The sequence below is a fragment of the Dicentrarchus labrax genome, unplaced genomic scaffold (genome assembly GCF_905237075.1).
Source record: "Dicentrarchus labrax unplaced genomic scaffold, dlabrax2021, whole genome shotgun sequence".
NCBI classification, from domain to species: Eukaryota; Metazoa; Chordata; class Actinopteri; family Moronidae; genus Dicentrarchus; species Dicentrarchus labrax.
In genome coordinates this window covers 17,866,441-17,883,121 of record NW_026136702.1, presented here as the reverse complement: position 1 = coordinate 17,883,121, position 16,681 = coordinate 17,866,441, and the positions used below count along the sequence as shown (strand labels likewise).

At 40.3% G+C, this 16,681-nt stretch overlaps 1 protein-coding gene across 2 annotated transcripts in view; it reads right to left on the bottom strand.

Moving 5' to 3' along the window:
- The window catches only part of slc8a1b (solute carrier family 8 member 1b), a 134,765-nt gene that overhangs the window by 116,776 nt on the left and 1,308 nt on the right, over window positions 1–16,681 (bottom strand). For both annotated transcript variants that reach the window (XM_051425471.1, XM_051425460.1), the window contains exons 2-4: window positions 5,102–6,028; window positions 3,031–3,195; window positions 272–1,062 (exon numbers count right to left, since the gene is read on the bottom strand). In XM_051425471.1, coding sequence (XP_051281431.1) covers window positions 272–1,062; window positions 3,031–3,195; window positions 5,102–5,977 — 1,832 coding nt within the window. In that variant the 5' untranslated portion in view covers window positions 5,978–6,028. The remainder of the gene's footprint in view (window positions 1–271; window positions 1,063–3,030; window positions 3,196–5,101; window positions 6,029–16,681) is intronic.

Below are 16,681 nucleotides of genomic sequence, written 5' to 3'. Positions count from 1 at the left end.
ACAAGGTAAAAAGGGATGGGGAATTGTTGATTTTGTTCAGTCCCCAATGAGCAGTCCGCCTCGCTGCTCATCGTGACCACCACATCACACTCACACCCTCACTTTCTCACATCATCAGCAATAACATTTGCAACATCACACTGATAAAAAGCGTGAAAAATAATCAAGAAAAACATGCAGATAATGACAGTGAAGCTGATAAATATCTGCATAAATAAATGTAACAGTTAGGATTACACTGTCAGTGTAATTCAGATGTAAAGTTACTCACAAGATTTCGTCGTTCTGAAATTCCAGGATACCGTGAATGTCTTCAAAGTCCTCTCCGGCACCTCGTGCTGTTCCCTCCACCGTCTTGTATGGCAGCATTACCACGCCGCGAGCCCCCGACGTTCTCAGCACCTTCACCTCCATGGTGCCAACGCTCTCGCTCACATGGCATACAGGCTCCTCAAATGTAAAGATACCGGCATGGTCGTCATCAAAGATGGTAACGGTCGCTGCGGTGGGTAAGCCGAGACACGCCACTGAGTCCACATGATTGGCTGACTCGCCTTCCTCGGGCTCCTCGCCTTCTGATGTCAACACCTTGACATTGGATAGGTGAATCAGGAAGTTTTCATCCTCTTCAAAGATATCATCATCAATGATCCCCACACGGATCTCCTTCATTGTCTCACCAGGCTTGAAGACCACCACGCCCTCAGTGAACTCGTAGTCCGAGCCAGCGTTGGCCGTGCCATCTTCTGTCCGGTACTCCACAGAGATAGTTTTGCTCACATCGCCACCACGTCGCACCACGTTCACCGCTACTGTGCCGCAGTTCTCAAGGCACTGGTAAGAACCGGGCTCAAAAAATATCTTCGAGATGGGGTCGTTATCACCAGCATCAGAGCGAACCTCGTGCATGCTGACAGCTTTTCGTGCCTGATCGGCTGCATGTTTCTTTAGGATGTTGCCAGCACCTGTCATCAGCCGGGTAGCCTGGCATCGATAGAAAGCACGGCTCTTCTGCTGCTGGCTCAGGACTTGGTAATTGGCAAGCTCAATCAGTTGTTCTACCTAGTAAGAGAAAACATGAAGGCACACAAACAGTGTAAAAATGTTTTCTCAAACATGATCTGTCGACATGGCACTTTTTCTAAATTGTTGCTCCACCAAAAATCTAAACCCCCAGACAGCTGATGTTCTATGTTCTACTGTGGGAAAGAATGCCTTCTTTGTCAACTTGTCTGCTTAAATAAGAGAACACTGTTGAACAACAGCTTGTCTGGCTGAATCACAGTTTCATCTAGCTTGTCTGGATAAATAAGAATCAATGGTTGTGTCATGTGGATGAATCCAACATTAGAAACAGTCAAAGAACAGTGGTCTCACAATGACTTATACTGTTATAATATGTCAACATAAAAAGTGAAATTTCCATCAAAAGTGTTTTCAGTTACGCTGAGGAATATGCATTAGATTGTCTAAGTCTTTGTGAGGTCGTACACAGCTGTACATGCTGTGCCAAATGAAACACAAACAGTGTGGTAATTTCTTAAGTATAGAAGTCCTCCTTCAACGAGAGGATACAGGTCCAAGCTCAGATGACAGCAAGCATCTATCTTGCTTAGATATCCTGGAGAAATGCATTGAATTCCTGGGTCACTTCCAAGGTTTTTTCACTGTTCCTCCTTTCTATCCTTTCCTCACCCCACTAGTATTCCTCTACAATGCAGCTGAAGATCCGGTGAATTACTGTTTTCCTGGTTGGAGAAACAACTGAGCTAAGAGCCTTTATAGGTTGAACTGAAGTTGGTGATGTTAAAGATCTTAAATGTAGTCATGGTGGAGTTTAATCTCTGAGCTAGTTTTATTTTAATTAACAAGAGGGGAATAATATGCATACTCTGCTAAAAGAGTAATCAGGAGCAGTTTCTCTCATCTCCTTTGCTAGTAAGTCTTCCAGCAAAATTGGTGCACCAGTATCAATTTCTGGATCAAAAACAAAATGACGATGTAGTAGGGTAATGAAGACCAATTTTGGAGCTTTGGTATTCGACTACTATCAGCTACAGATGTGCTTTTGGTCAGGTCTACAACAACCAATATTGTAGGAGCCCTACCCAGAGTACAACATAAAGTAAGACCTGCAATGTAAAGCAAATGTAAAAGCAAATGTAAATGTAAAGCACTTGATGTCAAAGACTGTGGAGCAAAAAAACAGCTTGTTTTTGACAAACAAAAAAAGAAAAAAATATTTTAGCAGGCTCTCATGCATGTAAGAAGAGTTGCCATTTCAGCAGCTTGTCTTGGTCCTTGCAGCTTCCATTATGCTCTTAAGTGTTAAACCTTGTCCAAACAGCAAGAAGAGCACTGAGTGGAACACAGCCCGTCACGCCATATTGATGACTACATCATTTGGCTGTTTTTTCAAATACAGAGGTCTGCTAAAATAGACACAGTGGTTTGAAAAGAAAACTATAGATTACTAAAATATCAGCTCAGTTGTAGAATGAAACAACAGTTCTACAATCCTGTCAATCTGCCCAAGTATGCTGAAATCTTATAACTGTACCGTACTATGTAGACACAAGTAAGCACTGTAAGACTCCCTGTTTACAATGAGACTCTGCCGTAATGTCACAAAAACAAATTCCTGTATGTATGTTTATCTTGCCAGGACAGGCAGGCAGGCAGCCAGCCAGATAGAATGTATAACTGCCAATGTCAGAATTAGATTTGTATTTGTGTTTATTTTTTTTATTTACATTAATTTAATGGGTGCTCAGTTTCCTTTGCAATTTTCTTTTTTTAGATGTACCATTATCAAATTAATCTGAGAGGTTATGATGAGACCTTGAGGGGCATTCATCACCATAATCACTGTGATAATGGAAGCAAATAGAACATGCGTCATCTGCTGCTGCTTATTTTGTCATTTCATTTCCTATACAATTATACAATACTAAGAAAAACAACCCCGGCAGAAGCAGCAGTGACAGTATGTATGATTTATTGTACTTTTCTTTTGACTTTGTTACCCACCTCCTTGTCAGGGTGTTTCTGTTTGAGCTCCTTCAGGATCTTCGCCATGTCTCTCCGGGTTTCCTCTTCATCCAGATCCTTCTCATCTAGATCTAAACCCAACGGACCATCCAGGAAGTCGACACCATGAGAGTTCAGCATCTTCCCATCCATCTCAATGTCCACCTTTTGGTGGGAAAAAAAATAAGTTTATTGACTCACTGACTTGAGTCTTTCGAGCAGTATGTCAAAAAGACAAACATTTCTGGTGCTATCATGGAGATTAACTGAGGACTGGGTGTGTACCAACAACGGCCTATATAACAACCAAGCAAGCAAAGGCAGAAATGTTTAGTTTCTGTGTAAGTCTCATCCAAGTTACTGGTACATTCCCTGGTTTTGTTAAAACATCACTTAGCGCCCCTCAATCCCAACATGTTTTCTTACTGTTGATGTTTCAAAGTTGTTGACTGTGATCAATCTCAAGAAATTATTTATTGTGACTGAGGGGCTTCTTTAGGTTGAAAGAATAGACTGTTTTGTCTGTACTACAGAGTTAAGCTAGACGATTCAGCTCAGCTTTGGTCAAGAGTTGCCAGATAATTTGAATTAAAAACAACTAACATTAATGTTCACTGTAATACTAGACATATTAGACATGTTAAAATGTTAGCCATTCGTTTCTCTCAGAGTAAATAGGTTGTTCTGTTGTTCATTGAAAGCCTGTTTTATTGATGAAATGTCTTTTGGCTCGTTAAACAAGACGGCCATTTAAAACTTCTAAATGATTTGGCTTTTCCCACAGGGATATAGTTGGGTTTGATTCAGTGATTTATTTTAGCCAGAAGTTTAACTGAAAGTGTTCTTTGTGTACTAATGGAGCACTGACTCTTAATCATCTCATCAAAGAAATGAGAGAAATAATAATACAAGTTAGAGACACTCTAAATTAACTGAGTGGTGAATAAATGTACCCAACACCATAATATTGAGAATGTAATTAGATATGTGCAATGCACTGCATGGGACATCACACAAAGCATCAGATAGTAATCAAAGCAGGAAATTAAAATGTGACAATACTTAGAAAGTATTTGTGTGTGTAATATGCTTCATGGCATGGGTTTACCTTGGCAGAATTCCATTCAGTGATACAGATAATTGTTTCAGATACATGTTACTCATGAACTCACTTCCGCCTACATCAAGTGCCTTATCTGCTCCTTTGTTTTTTTCCACCGCATGTTTGGATGAGGACTGCTTAATTAATTTGTACTGGTTGGCTGTACTCTAACTGACTGCCTTTGGAAAGTAGAGAGCCCACAGCATGACTGTTAGATTCTTTATAAGACTCTGATGAAGGGATTTTAGCTTCTGAAATTAAACACTTTTTTGGTGAAAATAAGATAGTATAGTATTTTTCTTGTTGACAAAATACTGACTGTTGTCAGGAAATACCTGCTTCTCAAGTATACTTAAGCATGGTAGATAAGCAGAATTGAAATGAGATGTCCCAGAAGTGGTATTGGTACCAGATGTAGTAGTAAAGCTTGTTATTGTAATCTCTACAGCATCTGATAATGGTGGGTGAAGTAGAAGTTGCAGTGGTAACGGGAGTGGTAGTAGCATATGTTTTAAATGATGCCAGTATAATGTATGTCATGAGTGCAGTTGTTCTATTGTACACTGTTGAATAAGAATGAATATGTCCATCATTTCTGTTGGTTATGAAAACATTGCACTAACCAAAGTGATTGGTAAGATCTGTGAACATGGCAAAGTCGATACTACGAAGTCTGACGAGAGATTCAGATTCAGATTTTAAGGCAACCACAGTTTAGGTAATACAGTGGGAATTTGCTTTCTCTTCCAAATAAATTTGCCTTACTTGGGGATTTGTTTAAAAACGGTCTGATTTGTGTTTCTTTCCCAGTGTGACTGCATTTTTTGGATCTTACTGCATTTCTAGATCTCAGCAACTGAATTGGTGAATACAATGTTTTTATTACCGATAGCTAAAACCACACAAATAATACCAAAGTTTTAATTATCCAGAGAGTCATAGCAGTAGTGGTAATTCCTCTGAGCAAACCTTGGAAGGAAGTGGGCGGTCTCCCTCGGTCTCGATGATCATGCCACGCTGCTTGCCAGTGCGGTAGCGCTTGTACACATACTTGTAGAACAGCAGGCGGCGGTCGGCTACCCAGGCGAACACCACACAGATGGGGAAGAAGAGAAACGTGAGTAGCCCCTCCCACACTTGCACAACACCAGGTGAGATCACGGACAGGATCAGGTAGAGCCAAATGTAGGCGAAGATACTCCAGGTGGCCGTGACGAAAAAGACGCGGAGGTGCTTGACCTTCCTGGTCTCGCCGTCGGGCACGACGTACACACAAAGTCCGATGATGACAAACATGTTGAACGCAGCAGAGCCCACAATGGTGGAGGGGCCCAGTGTGCCAGCCTCGAACCCATGACCTATGACTTCAATGACAGACAGCAGGATCTCAGGAGCAGAAGATCCCAGAGCCATGAGGGTCAGGTTGGAGACGGTCTCGTTCCAGATCCGAACGGTGGTGGTTGTGGTTTCCCCATTGGGTTTCTTGATGGTGATCTCCTTTTCCTGTGATGTGATTACCTCTATTGATGCCATGAAACGATCCGCGATGATCGACACACCTAGGAACATGTAGACCAGAGCCACAAAGTAAACTGTAGCCCGGGCCACCTTGTCACCAAATGACGGGTTTTGGGGCTCCCAAATAGGTAAGATCACCCCCTTTGCGCACGCTTCAGGCTTGCTGCATTCAGTTTTATTTGTGGACACCGCCGAAACGGAGCCACCCAAGCTCTGCTCAGGGGGAGCCCCAGCCAATGAAGGATGGAGCTTGAGGAGGAGAATCACTGTGACGACTGCTAGCCTCAGGCCAGGGGACAAGAGGGATGAGTGATCCCAGCGGCCCATTTTGACGTCCAGACCAGTACTGTGGGTTGACAGTTAATGAGGTTGTTGAACCTAGAGAGAAGAGAGGAGAAAGAATTCAGATTAGACCATCAAAGACCTGATGGATGTGGGGAATATTTAGGTTTGATACTCTCCTTTAATTTGAATTTTCACTATTATTTCACATTATTTCAAGATTTAGGTTGACATATATAGCTAGCCAGAGTATATGAAGGCGTTTGGGATTATCTTGCCACAGGTCTAATGGTAGATATGACTATAGAGAATTTTACAATATTATTTTAGTACCTCATGATGGATGGTAAAAAACTAGATCTCACTTCTACAGCAAGTAACCAACTCTCATCTCATCTCTCTTTCATCTCAAACATGAAGATGTAACACGATTCTGTGTTGTAGCAAAAGAAAAAACAAATGTTATCATAACAACTTTGTTTAGAAGCTGTGTGGTTAACTTTGGTTTATATATTTATAATTCCCAGTAAACACTGATGCAGTGAAAGGTCAAATCTGCATCTGTCTGAAAAAACACAGCTGACTCTCACGTCACCTCTGAGAACTTATGAGCGCTTTGGTTTCTCACTAAACAACACGTTTTACAAAAATGTAAAAATAAACAGCCCAAGCTCAAGTTCACATTGAGGCATGACAAAACTTAAGAACACAACATCACAAAAACAAAAACATATGTTTCAGGTAAGATGTTTTGCTTAGCTGTTTAGGGGCAGCAAGTTCAAATAACCACGCCAAAGGTAAACTTCAGTGCATGAGCTCAGCAGTATAGATTTCCAAGGAGCAGCTCTGAAATCTTACAGCCACACTACCCTGCTGTTCCTCACCCAACCCGGCCCGGAGGGACTTTCTCTGTTAATTATTGTGATTTCCCTATGGTTTATTATTATGTCAACTAGTGAATCCACTAAAAAGGCGTTCACATCAAGGAATACGGGGAATCAGAGCACACTTGACCCCAAAATCCAGTTTGTTTGATTAGTGTCAACACTGAGTACCCGGGCACTTATCAACAAACCATGCCAGGGTCCACTTGACATTACACTCAGGCAAAGCACGGAGCAATTGTACCTAATATGTAAACGCCCTAAAACACTTGATGGCTGTCACTTTTCCCTTGATATCTACAAAAACAATCTACAATCAAACAATAAATACATGACAACCTGCGATCACTAATAACTGTTTTAAGAGCATTTAGAGTGCAATGAGGATAATTTTGCCTTAAATAGGCCAGTCTCTAAGAAACCACCAATCCCAACACTGACACTTCAAATTAGGCATTAAGTTTCCATTTGATTGCTTCCACACAAACTTAAAATAGGCAAAATTGAATGTAGAAAATACATAATTAGCTTAGAATCAATTTCAATGAAGAAAACATGTCCCTGTAGCCCAATGCATATTCAGTGCAGTTACAACATATAACAAGTTAATTGTCCATTGTTGGGTCATTTCCCATAGGGAGAATAATCCATCAATACCAAATTTGTATGGTTATGAGAACTCACATATTTGTGTAATCATATTTTGCTCCATGTATGAAGGTATACAAGTATATGCATTGAGGCAGCTTACACATATTTGCTGTTGTAAATTAGTGGTATATAAACCTAACTAGGATACAAGGTTGCCTGGTAATTTAGTGTGTATGAGTCAGGAAACCCCTGCCTGAGAACCACTGGCTGCATTGTGGTTCATAGGGGACCAACATAACTAGGAGCCTGACCATGCAATATACTCTACCTAAAAAGTTACCAGCACAAATATTAAATCATTCCCATGCTGCACAGGGAGCTAGTGTGCATAGGTGGTCTTAAAAAGGAGAAAGGAAGGGAAACGGATCTGGGTGATTCCATATTTAAGCATTTTTTAAGACACACACACATCCTTCCCTGAGGTTTTAGGGGATGAAAAGTAAAATGCAAATACTCCTTTCAGTGCTGCCACGCTTAAGAGAATAACAGAATGTCCAAACAGATTTTGAATGTGTGTGCCCATGTATTCTCTTTGGAGCTGATACGCCTACAAGCAATGAAGAAAATGGAGGACTGCATGTTGATTTTTACACTATGTGGTACAGCATGGTTTTGCATGGAATGTTGGAGCTAGGTAAACTAGGTAGCTAGTTGGAGCTACGTAAATCTTGCAACTTGTGATACATTTCAAATACCTCCTTTGCGGTGTACAGTACAAAATGTGTGCATGAACACATCCCAGCTCCACATGGAACTTCCGTCTCATGTTTCATGCCATGGTGCTCATATCAACGAGTGGCAAAGAGGCATGCTGGGAAAGCAAAGTTGGGAATAACTTTTAAGAAGGACCAGTGCATTTCAATAATGTGGTGGCCCCCTCTCAGATAAATCTCCACTGTTTCTTGCCCCTCACCGCCGAAGCAGAGTGTTGCTGAGACAGTAAAAAAAGATGTCTGGACCATCCTCTTATGCCTCGGAAGCCTGGGGCTCTCTGCCCCGGGGCTGCAGCGCTGGAGGGGTGTCTCTGAGAAGGCAAGTTGCTGTGAGAGTGACCGGGGTCTTGGAGAGGCTCCTGCCGTAGAGAGTAAGCCCTACGAGGCATGAGGTTTTGCAAGGAAACCGACTCCTTGTGCTACCATTTAACTTTTGGCGGGATGGGCTTATCGGAGTCATGCACGGCAGCAGAGAGAGAGGTGGAAGGTTTTGAATTGTGTATGTTCAAACTGTCTACCCCAGCTTTAACTCAGACACAGTTTCAGAGACTTGACACTAATTTGCAAATGAACAAGACTGAAACATAGCTAGTGTAGCTGGCATGATATCTGTGCAGCAGTTTGGTCTTCTAGGTAGCAGACAGCAAGAACAGCTTTATGAGAATAGTATTGTAACAGCAATGATCTTATGATTGGCAACATCCATGTTTCTGTAAAGATAAACTATCTACCTTTCCTAGAAAGAGCCCCAAACGTGTTTTATATTCCAATTGGACAAACAATACAGAATGACTTCATCTATATCTGTCTGGCCAACGCACATGATTGTTCCCTCTTTTTCCACTTTGTAGAACTTTTTGTGAAAGCACTGCTGCACACACTTAAGTAGCAATCCTTTTAATCAGTAATCAATAACAAGATCCAAGACTCGAAACAAAGATCAGCTTAGAATTCTCCTCAAACAAGCTTCTCCCACATGCCAACATCCATTTCCCGATAATTACCTGTTCACACTCTTACATGCAGACACAGCACAATTCACCCAACATCAATAGTTACATCAGTACTTTCCTGCTTTTCTTTCTACCACAATACTCATTATAGATGAAGCTGTAAATCCCCTAACAATATGAATCACATTTTCTCTCACATTACATGCAGCGAGGCTCGGGAGCCGTAGGGCCCGGACACTTAATGAACAACACAGAATCCATTTCCACGGGGGTTGTAATCAATGTGTAAATGTTCATTCAAGATATTGTACATACTGTAGAAGGTAAGTGTGTGTGCCTTGCCTAATGTTGTTGCCAGCTACTTGCTTCATAAATCAGTTACTGTGTAATGCATAATCAGTCCACCAATGGTGAATTTAAATATTTGGGTTGAATAAACCAAATGTGACGAGTGTTCAGTTTGACTGCTGTGTTGATGTATACTGAGTGGGCTCAGCTGTGGTGTATGGAGTTTTTCTCAGGTGTTGAGAAAATCAATCCCAACAAAATTACATGTCTATTTAATTAAACTTCAATTCTGTAAGCTTATAACAAAACATTTTCCTCCTGGCTAATGTGATCCAGCAGCTCTTTGCCTTCTACGGCCTTCTTGTGTGGCCACACCAGGCTTTGTGTGCCATTTTAAGTTATCAATAATTCAGTGTGCTTTGGGATTTGGTTGTTTTCACTTAAGGATGTCATTTTTCTAGCAGGCTGATGGCTAAAGAGCATGTTCTCTATGCCAGCTGTTCTGTAGATAATAGTGTGTGTTTTCTATTACTTCTCTATACCAGTGAGGCCAATTATATCTTAAGAATAGAAACTGTTGGATCAGTAAATATAATACTTCAAGGCAAGCTTTCTCAACGGGTGGGTCGTGACCCAAAAGTGGGTCGAGGACTCACTCGGAGAGTGTGCTTTTTTTAGCTTAGCGACCTATTGTCTGACTTTCATTTTGAGGTTCCACAAATGTCTGTTAAGTGAGGAAAGTTATGCAGTTAAGATCAATTTTATTTATAACACATTTATATAAGAATCAGTTGCACATACTTGATGTTCATACTCATGTTTGTTATTAGAGGAATGTGCTCTGATTGCCAGAAAACAAATATGTGGATATGTTGAAAAAGGCCATAATTTTTACTTACATATCTAAAAAATTAATTTGTGTGGTTTAAATTCTATAAAAGTGGGTAGGGACTTATTGACCATGGGGAAATGTGGGTCCCAAGGTGAGACCAGCTGAGATCCACTGTCCCTCATTGAAAGGGTAACATGTATAAAAATCCAACATCCTTCAAGTTAAATGTCAGAGGTAATACAATTCAAAGATGACTTCTAACTGCCATCCTTGCTGCTGACATCAACACCCATATGTCTTTATGTCAAAGAGAAAACCATATTAAAAGGAGAAAGCCATTAAACACAGACATGGTACCAGTTGGAGTCTAATAGACTGACCACAGGTGGGGAAAACTGTGAGATTATAACTCACATTTTAAGTTCTTTTGGTGTGTCAGCACTTCCAAACAGCAGCAAATATTTAAAAAAGCACATGAAGGTAGTTGGTTTAAACACTTGCCATTCTCAAGGCAATTCATGGTGACTGCAAGCCTAAATGTTTTTTTCACCACAGGAGACAACAGTAAAATTGTTGAATACAGTGAATATGCAGCATGAGTATAAAGATAAGTCTGAAAGGAACAGTTTTGGGAAATACACATTTGTTTTCTTGCTAAGAGTAAGATAAGAGGATTGACACCACTCTTTTCTCTGTTCATTAAATATCAAGCTGGTTAGCTTATCTGCCTACCAGCACCTCTTAAGCTCACCAATTAACATATAAATTGTACATTACTATTTAATGTGGAAGGTATTGAACTTTGGGTACTGTGTGGGTAGGAACTCTCTCAAGAGGTACACTGATGCTTGGCAGACGATGTTTTATACCACATCATGGAGAAAAAATGTAATTTCATTTAACTCAGCCTTTATTGCTCATTGTTCCCATTTTTCCTCTGTAACTAAGTTTGATTCATTTTATTGGTGCCATTTTGATGGGCCTATGACCATGAACAGGATAAATCAGAAAAGAAAATGAATGGGCGAATGAAAGATTTGAGATGACAATGTCATGGGTGCTTTCACAGTCCTTAGACAAACAAATAGAGGTTGCGGTGCATTTCGAGAGGCACCTGATTGGCAGTTGCTGAGTATTTTGGTTATTTTCGAGCAGGTTTGGGCATTAAATCCACCACTTACAAGGCCTTGTACGGTGAATGATTAAAATGTATTTAATATGGTGCATGTGTTAATATAAAGCACTGTGCTGTATATATCAGCACAGTTGATGTGATATAAAACACAACTCATTTATTAACACAGAGTCCATGCTCTAGTTTCATTTCCTTGCTCTGTTTCTTCTCACCGGCTCACTTAAGATTCATCCTCACGAACACCAATCCATGATAAACCTTGCTTACACAACCCTGATTACTTTACACTTTATCAGGAGATTACACTTTAGATGACTTCAGATAATTACCTGTTCTGTTTATAGTTCCGTTTTGTTGTACGACTGAAAAATATATCCCACGGGAATGACTGACTGGAGTTGTTGCCTCTCTGCATTAGAATCAGTACCGGCTATTTGATGAAGGAAAAATTGATGCCCTGGCTGGTATTAACACCAAACTCAAGGGGGTATGTTTATGTGTCTGTTAACACCAGAGGGGTTTAGTTGCTGAACAGTGGCTGCTATTTTAGATTTGGTAATTGAAATATCAGGTTTCAGAATATCCCGCCATGATTTTCCCCAGTGTTATGACCTCAAAATCTTGGCTCCATTTCAAGAGAGCACAACATAAGACAAGCTAACCCAGCTTCAAAATACACACATGCACACACATACACAAACACACACACAAACACACACACAAACACATATAAACCGGACCACTGAATCCTCCTTCCCAGAGGCTAAAACAAAAGCACAATACATAAAATTATGAAAACCGAAACCATGTGCTGCACTGAGGCAAGATGTTCCCCCTCTGGCCCAATCCTGTCATTCCTCGGGTGCCTCTGAAGGTAGCACCCAAAGGTGCCAAGAAGGCAGCTGATTAGACCGGGGAGTGAACCCACTTCCTGCATAAACCACTGAAGTTCATCAGAGACTTATAGGTACATTTTATTATGAGTGATCTTTGTAAAATAATCTAAAGTGGAGATGCTGACCATAAGTAACAAAAATAAATCTGTGTTGCAGTGGGAACACAAAGAAATGCCTCAGCCTGCTGCTCTGAGGAGAAGCCTGTCCGAAGCCATTTTCCTCACCACTGGGAAAGGCGATGATAAAAAATTTAAAACAGTGAGCAAAAGAGAGACAAAGAAAAATGTAAGAATAAACAGAATAGGGGGAGGGAGGGCTCTAAGGAGAAAGAGAGACTGAAGGAGAGAGGGAAGTTATATAGGAAACTGAATAGAACTTCTAAAGGAAAAGAGAACGAGAGACAGGAGGAAAGAAAAAGGGAGTACAAGACAGGAAAGAGAGGTCACCTAACATACTCTCACCTCTCCTAGTGAAATAAAATAAAAGGGATATTCCACTTTGAGCCGATGTGTGTGTGTGTGTGTGTGAAAGCAAGACCAAATATGCACACACACATACACTAGCCGCTGCAAACAATTGAAGATTAATGGTCTGCGTTTACCGTCATTAGGGTGATGTTGAGCTCTTTTAGCCTGGGTCTGCCTTGCAGCCAATCCTCGAGCCAAGATGGCACGCCATATCATTACATTGGGAGTGGAGGAAATGATGAGACTGGCACTGTAATACAGAGGACTATTTCCTACCGTCTGTCATGCTGTCTGTCTATCCATTTACATTATCTGTATGTGTGGAATGAACAGGACTTGCGGGTAGATTTTAAAAAAAAAGAAATCATTAAAAGTCAAATAAATCACTCCTCTGATCTCAAGTGCTTCATGCATTCATGGGAGAGGAACAAGCTAAAGGCAAGCAGTCATCCTCAAATTAACTACGTTAAACCCCTCCTGCCAAGGGTAAGAGCATTACTTTCCCCCGTCTCACTGAAAACCTGAAACATGTTTTCTCCCCATTTTCTAAGCTGTGGTAGCTACCTCTGCACTGGACAGTAAAATCTGAACACCCCTTCATTTTAACAAAGATATATATATATGAGTATGCGTAATGTCAAGGGGTTGCTCATTGTGATAAATACACAGATTATATTACCCAGCACGTTTTATCTGTCTTCTATCTTTAAGCTAAATTCTTTTGTTTTGCTGCCCATAACTTGGCTGCTTGGGTTCACTCTCACTGCTGTCATCAGCCCTGTTTTCAGCAGGAGGAGCTGTTATTTGCAAAAAAAAGTTCTGATGAACCCACCATATACACCAAACTGCTGACAGACAAAGTTAGCGACAAGCTAGTAAACAAAGTGGAGCATTAAACAGCTTAAAGGACGGTGTGTGTAGGATATTGTGTATTTCCAACCAACTTGCCTCCCTCAGTGTTCAGTCTACAGAGAGAGGGAGTAGTTAGGTTTGGACAGATTGTAAAGCTCAGCTATAATAACTATATGCTATATACAGTGATTTGATGTGAATACTCTGTATATGTTTTTCATTATACTATGCTATACTATTCTACACTACTCTATAGGCATGCAACCTTGTTTGAATTCATCCATATTTTATTACTGAGCTTACTAGTTGTGGGGGGTTGTGTCTCCTCTGTACAACATTATCAACCATTAACTACAACACAGCACAACAAAACTACTTATATAATTAAAGTTCCTCACGTGTTAAAAGTGGTACATGTATAATTTTTTTCAAGCCATGGAGGGACAACAGGTGACCTCTGTCCCATCAAGTATTACACTATTGTTATTTTCCAGAATTGGACCATATATTTCCTGTAAACACTGCTCTTTCCATCATGGAGGTAAAGCTCTGTTAATCAGGGATAAACACATGACACTTACAGACTGAAGTTTTGCTTTGTTAACCCAGGTAAAACAGCGCCTTCCTGTTCGTGCTAGAAGGGTCCAGCATTTACGTATGCCACCAAATCTTACCCAGGATTGCACAGCATTAAATGCAGTGTACTGGCCAATAAAGGCTGCCAATCTTCCCAGTGACTCATTTCTTTACGATGCTTTTACAAAGATTAACATGACAGTGGTTTATTTGTGTTACTGTGATATAAGTAAAACCTTTGACGGAGGTGACATATGTGTCAGTCAGGCAGAGTTAGTGGTTTGCGTCCCACTGTGCACACCCATGCTTACAATGTACAATACATTATATTTTGGTTGCCAGATTATCAAATCTGTGCCTGAGAGCAGCTGGTCTTCACATGAAATGAGAGTACAGGCAAGTCAATACGGTTTTCAGGATTCATGTTTATGTTATTATATCCTCTGTAATGAACCTGACAACAACTGACATGTATTGTAATGTAGCAGTACACCCACATATTGACTTAAAGGCTAGAATTTACAGTAGGGTCATACACATCAACTAAACAGCATAACAACAATTGACCTATGATGGATGGTGAGTTTACAGACAACACATCAATTTGCATATTGATTTCTAACAGAAGAAATCTTCCTTGGGTGTTGACACTATTACCTTATTAGCTATTGAATTATATCATAGTGGTCACAGTATCACCTATCGGCAATATTGGCCTTGAATAAATACATAGGGTATACTGTTCACTATGTGATATACTTAGGGCTCATTACAGTAGTTTTAGCTGTCATTTTTAGAAATTATAGGAATGCATCTATATTTTTTTTTTATGAAAAAAATTGGATTTGGATCAATAATTTATAAATCATAGTTAAAACTAGATTAGAAAAATGCCATTCAGTTCAAGAGACGGGCTGATCTGCAGCTAAATGAGCAGCTCTTTCGAATTTCCTCAGATTTTTTTTTCATTCACTTGATGTTAGAAGAGGCATTACCTGACCTGTCCTTGTGATGAGTGGTTCCTGTTTACTGTAAACTATAGTGAACCGGTTCCCTTTTGCAAAAAATAGCAGAAAGACTTTTTGGTGTGTGGGAACAGAAAATCTGGATGAAAAACTTAAAACTGATCTTGTTCTTGAAAAAAAATTAATCTATGGCCAGGTAAAACTAAAAAAAACCTTTTTGGGGGGATATCTGTAAAGTTTTAGCTTTATATTCTGATTATTACAGTGTTATTCAGTCTTACATATGCAAAAATGAATGCCTTTTTTGATCACTATGTATGGATAATTAGTCAGTGATATAGACATAACAAGGTAATTCTTTCCTGAATAGAAAATACATAGAAATCTCCAGTAATGTTACAAGAAATAACCAAAAAAAAAAAAAAAAAAAATGAAAAAGAAATCAGTCATTGGACTTTTTAAGTATATTGATGTCAGTGATAATACTGTATGTTCACTTTACAAACCTATACATATAACACACTGAGGTTTGCTTAACTGGCTTCTCCCCATCCCAGCCTCCACTAAGCCATTGACCACTAACTTATTTACAACACAGTGACCCAGCAGTTGCTACACTGTAGCAACTACATGTCTGGAGAAAGTAGTGTGCCTGTGCCTGTGTGCGTGTGCGTGTGTGTGGTAGGCCTATTATGCTCTCCTGAACCAGGTTAAGAACAGGCCAAATCACTGATTGATGCAGACCCACTGAGAGGCGGACTGAATCTGGCATCAAATATGGAAAAATTTCATTTTTTTTATTGTTTGAATCTTTTTTTAAATATTTGCGTCTGTTTTTTTGTGATGCCTAAAATGAAGCCTCGCCATTGCATCACCACAAGGTCTAATATCCCATCAATAACCAACTGCACCACTGCTGGAAGGTAAATAAAGCAGTAAAGACTTCTGGCTGCGTTTCAGTTTTATATTGTCATAAATAAATATTTAATTCAGCTACAGTTTTTCTGTGTCATGCCCATAAAGCCCTGACGGAAGTCAGCTGGAAAAAAGATTGCCTGGAGAGCCTTGATGGTACCTGCCTGATGTGCCAAGCGCTCCTCACAAGACGAAGCGTTTGTAGTGTCACATCGGGAGAATGAAAAGCCGCTGTCTGCTGCTCCCTCTAATATTATCTGTGCCAGGTTTACAGGGACAGTTGACTGATGTGTGAGGCCCTGCTACTGTTTCATTTCCTTTTATAATATTTAAAGAAAATAAGCCTTTTGTCCCCGGATTTCACGTTTACGACTTAAAATCCGAAAAACGATGCTGTGTTGAACCCATTCAAACTCAACCACGAGGTCCGGACTCAGATTTCTCTCCAACCTGCTCCGGACTGATGTGCAAAATCACATCCATCAGCCCCAACAGCACGGCACTGTTTGGCGCAAAGGATGTGGGACGTGCAAAACTGCGCAAATGTGGATCTTAATGTGCTTTTAAGCGACTGGATAATTCATCCTCATTCATCCTCACCCAGGATTACCATCTCTAAGGG